Source organism: Dipodomys ordii, unplaced genomic scaffold, assembly GCF_000151885.1.
Source record: "Dipodomys ordii isolate 6190 unplaced genomic scaffold, Dord_2.0 Scaffold89, whole genome shotgun sequence".
Lineage (NCBI taxonomy): Eukaryota > Metazoa > Chordata > Mammalia > Rodentia > Heteromyidae > Dipodomys > Dipodomys ordii.
The window spans coordinates 1,216,823-1,221,130 of NW_012267305.1; the positions used below are offsets into that span (position 1 = coordinate 1,216,823).

Genomic DNA, 4,308 nt, shown 5'->3' on the forward strand with positions numbered 1-4,308 from the left:
AGGGAAATATTCTTGCAATTTAGGAATGCATTTAGCCCCACAAAATTGGCATGGCACAAACAAAAGTGAAAACGTGGCCACACCAGCCCCCATCCTCACCACCAGCCCTTTCTCATACCTGATGCCTGCTTAACCTTACTTGTGGCATTATCTTAGCTCCAACATTTACCTTGCATCTCACCATGGTGCCACCCACACGCAGGCAAATCATGGACTTGCTGTAGGTGCCCCCTCCCACATCTCTGCCCTACACTGAAAGAAATGACCAGATCATCTAGGCTAATTGTCTCACTAGGACTGCTGTTGAGTCAGAAAGTTTAGCTGTTATAAAACAACACTTTTAAAAACGTAATACTGTTTATTTTAACTTCAAAAACATTTCAACATTCTAAACATACAAAAAAATAACAGAACGTTGCAAATTGTGTTTAAGTACAGAAGGTTCTTGAACTTTCCTTTGCTGACAATGAACAGTTCCAGTTTGTGTAAAAACAAAGGGTTTAAAACCTACCACACTTAACTAAAAAAAAAATACACTTCTCATGCCAGCTGACCCCCCCCCTTTCCACAGCTAAGAATGGCAGCAAATGCTATGTCACTATGTACAGAAACAAGACAACCTGAAGCTAAATGGATGCCCACTGCAGTGTCAACAGGTCCAGCCTCACAGTGCATGCCCTGAGCTACGGCCCCTCCAAAAGGCATCTTCCTCCACAGCCTCAACGCCAGGCAAGGAGCATCAAGAGTCTGTCTTGGTTGTTTTGTTCTTTTTACAAACTATAGATATGTACAGCTGGTAACTCAGGATTTCTAGCCAATAACCATAGAGTTAACACCACCTTACAGATTGAAAACAAAATGCCAGAAACATCTTCAAATGTTTTGTCACACCCACAGCAAAGTGCACAGAGAGGAGAACACGAGTGCCTTTTCTTTTTAAAAATGTTTGCAAATATGTACAACTTTGATACAGTTTCAGGTGCTCTGGACACCCATGGCTACCTTCATGTAAACCACTGACAAAATTTCTAGAGCACTTTGAGAGACTACAATGATCGCGATCAAATTTTGTAATTAAACCTAATAAGAGCAATAGACACGTCTCAAATAAGAGATGTGCCGATCACGGCGCTCCCCTACTCTAAGATATTCACAAGGAGACAGATCAATAGGTTTTTTTTTATTCATCATCCTCCTCCTCCTCCTCTTCTTCCTCCTCTTCCTCTTCTTCATCTTCATCTTCCACCTTTTTCCGGGCAACTTTAGCAGGACCTTTAGCACCATCAAATTTCCCTTTAGATTTGTAATCAGCAACATCCTAGAAGGAACAGGAAACACATTCCAAGTGAGTAGCCAAGTTCACCTTGCTGTTAGACCAAAAGGTAAGTCCTCAACTCAGACAAGCAGCAGGCACTGATAACAAGGGAGCATGGGACTCTGTTCTATGTCAACATCTGTTTTTCATCCAGTCAAATTTTAACTGGGGTATTCTACCCCAGTATCCTTCAAGTCAAGTGAAGATGTGACCCCCAGTAAAACATTTTTTGTAGGAAGAGTGAAGGGCAGTCAGTGGTAGGTAAGGTAGTGGGCCCCTGGGTTTCACTGTGAGCAAGCCAAGAGGAAAAAAAATACTGGATGAGGAAAAAATTCAAGCTTGCCTAAAGTCATCTTAGTCTGCATGACAAAGAGCTGTGAGAAGTGTAAATAGGAGCATAGAAGGCTGACCTTATAGGGAGAAGGGCCTCTGCATGCTAGGCTGACTACATTAGCATAGCCACGCCCCCACTATTACCCACAAAAAGCAGGGCAAAATAGTGTACCATACCTTTTCATACTTCTCTTTCAGCTTTGCAGCCTTGGTGATGTAGGGCTGTTTCTCATTATCACTTAAGTTGTTCCACATCTCACCCAGTTTCTTGGCCACATCACCAATAGAGATGCCAGGGTTTGTAGACTTGATCTTGGGACGAAATTCTGAGCAGAAAAGGAAAAATCCAGACCTTGTGGAAGAGAAATACATATATTAAATGAAAATGGACAAAAAGATTAGTTTAGGTTAAATTCCTAAGTTCCTCAGCTTATATATATTTTTCCTTTCATTCTGAGACACAGGTCTTACTATGTACCTCACACTGACCTTGAACTCACAATCAATCTTCCCTGACTCACTCTCCTAAGATCCAGAACTGGAGGCATCTATCACCATATCCAACTTGAGTTTATATTATTTTTAGCATGAAGATCTCTTATCAAAGTGAAAATTGTATTGTGCACAGAACATTAAAAGTCCTGATGGGTTTTAGGAAGGTCTCACCACACAACTATACACAGGATTCTACAAAGAGTCCACAATGTTACTGAAAGGTACTATGCTCTAGCTTTGCTTTACTTGGTAAATAGTTTTTTTTTTTTAAACGTGCCTATGGCTGGCACCCAGAAAGAAAGAGGCCTGCCTTTCTACTGCGAAAGCCAACCAGCAGTGTGCACGAACACACAAAATACCCAGTATCTACAAACATCACCCTTAACAATATGGACAACACATCAACCTTGAACAGGGGGGGTTCAAGCTTAAAGTCCTTGATCATCGAGAGCAGCGACCTGAGATCTAATGTCAGTAGTACCGCACCCCCAAAAGCTGAAAGTACAGACGATTTTGCATTAAGTATCTCAACATCCTTACATAAATTGACTTGAAAAGGGAAAGCCGTGAGTTATTGCAAATCCTAGAGTTACTTACGGTGGTCTCTTGGGGGCATTTGGATCCTTTTTCTTTTTGCCTCCCTTAGCTGGTCCGTAATCCTTCATCTCTCGATCATAGCGCACCTTATCTGCTTTTGCCATCTCATCAAATTTAGCTTTCTCCTTCCCAGACATTGTCTGCAAAGAGCAAGACCTGTTAACTAAATTGCTGAAAAAACTGACAACTCGCCTGCCCAACTGGGCATCTGCAAAACTACTTGCAAAAGGAGGTAAAGGCTTCACATCCCCTGTGGGGTTTTAAAAATACACACCTCCAAAGACAAGAAAGAGCAGTCTGGGTTTGAAGAAGCCAGCCACCTGGGGTGATTTTGAAGGACAACAATTCCCCCTCTGCTCCCCCTCCCCCAGTGTAAACTAAGACTAGTATGAACATACAAAGTAGAATACCTTCCATCTCTCTGAGCATTTCTTGGAAAATTCTGCAAAATTGACAGGAACTTCTGGGTTTTTCTTCTTATGCTCTTCCCTGCAAGTCTGCACAAAAAAGGCATATGCAGACATCTTGCCCTTTGGTTTTTTGGGGTCACCTTTACCCATGTTGACTGTGATGGACAGAAGACAAAAGGGGAAAAAGCTCCGTAAAATATACAATTATAAAGAGATGTCAAAAGCAGAGTAAACCTTGTAAGTTTTCTATGAGGAACCCGCCTCTCCGCCACACCTGATACCACGTCAGAAGGCAGAGTAGCAAGGAAATCAGCTTCACTGTCTCTTGTCATTTAACTTTTGACCAGCGTGAAGCGCGCTGGTTTGCAAGTTACTTCTCCAGAGCGGATCAAGTTCTTCAAATGGGGTTGGATCGCCTACTTGGGTGCTGGGGACTGCATGACTGAGCTACTACGTTTTGTAAACAACCATAAAGCGCCAAGAGGGGATATTTGTAAGGGGGTTGGTGGCAGATGATAGAGAGTTAAGGCTAGGTGGTTGCCCTTTTACTGCTCCATTTAAAACATCACCTTCACCGGCTGCTAAACCAAATCCAATCAAAGCAAAAGCTTTAAATAGAAATACAAGAAATGTCGTTATTGTTGATGTATTGGGGTTAGAAAAACCAGCATTTGCAATCCTCCCAGAGCAGGTATCTCTTGGGCGAGGAGTGGAAATCCGTCACTTGTTCACTGTAAAGAGGATGGGACATAGAAAGCGCTGGGGTGACCCATGTGTACGGATGGCCAAATCCAGGTCCAGCCCGGCATACTTTTCCTAAAGTTTCCAAATGAAAATGCAGCTGTGGCATGTCATCGTTCCTGTCCCCCCCCCCCAGCTTCCCGCCATCTTTTCCTTTTCCCACACCCAAGGTCATCATGTAAAACCAAAAGCGCTTCCCATGGTAGCGCCCGCCTGCGGGGGGCTGCATTAGCCCCGCAGTGGCCGTACGGGCAGGGCGGGGCGGGCCGAGGCCGGACTCGGAATCCGGCCAGCACCGGCCAGCAGCCGACACCCGCACCCAACCAACCGCCTCAGGCTCTGGGCCGGGCCCTCCGGACACCCGTAATTCACCTTCCATTTTGTCAAATGCCTCCGGATGAAAGAAAGTGCCCGTGA

The 4,308-nt window shown here is 44.1% G+C and overlaps 1 protein-coding gene across 2 annotated transcripts in view; it reads right to left on the reverse strand.

Moving 5' to 3' along the window:
* Positions 1 to 335: 335 nt before the first annotated feature.
* The window catches only part of Hmgb3 (high mobility group box 3), a 5,260-nt gene continuing 1,287 nt past the window's right edge, over positions 336 to 4,308 (reverse strand). For both annotated transcript variants that reach the window (XM_013025992.1, XM_013025993.1), the window contains exons 2-5: positions 3,151 to 3,305; positions 2,741 to 2,880; positions 1,826 to 2,000; positions 336 to 1,318 (exon numbers count right to left, since the gene is read on the reverse strand). In XM_013025992.1, coding sequence (XP_012881446.1) covers positions 1,181 to 1,318; positions 1,826 to 2,000; positions 2,741 to 2,880; positions 3,151 to 3,300 — 603 coding nt within the window. In that variant the 5' untranslated portion in view covers positions 3,301 to 3,305 and the 3' untranslated portion in view covers positions 336 to 1,180. The remainder of the gene's footprint in view (positions 1,319 to 1,825; positions 2,001 to 2,740; positions 2,881 to 3,150; positions 3,306 to 4,308) is intronic.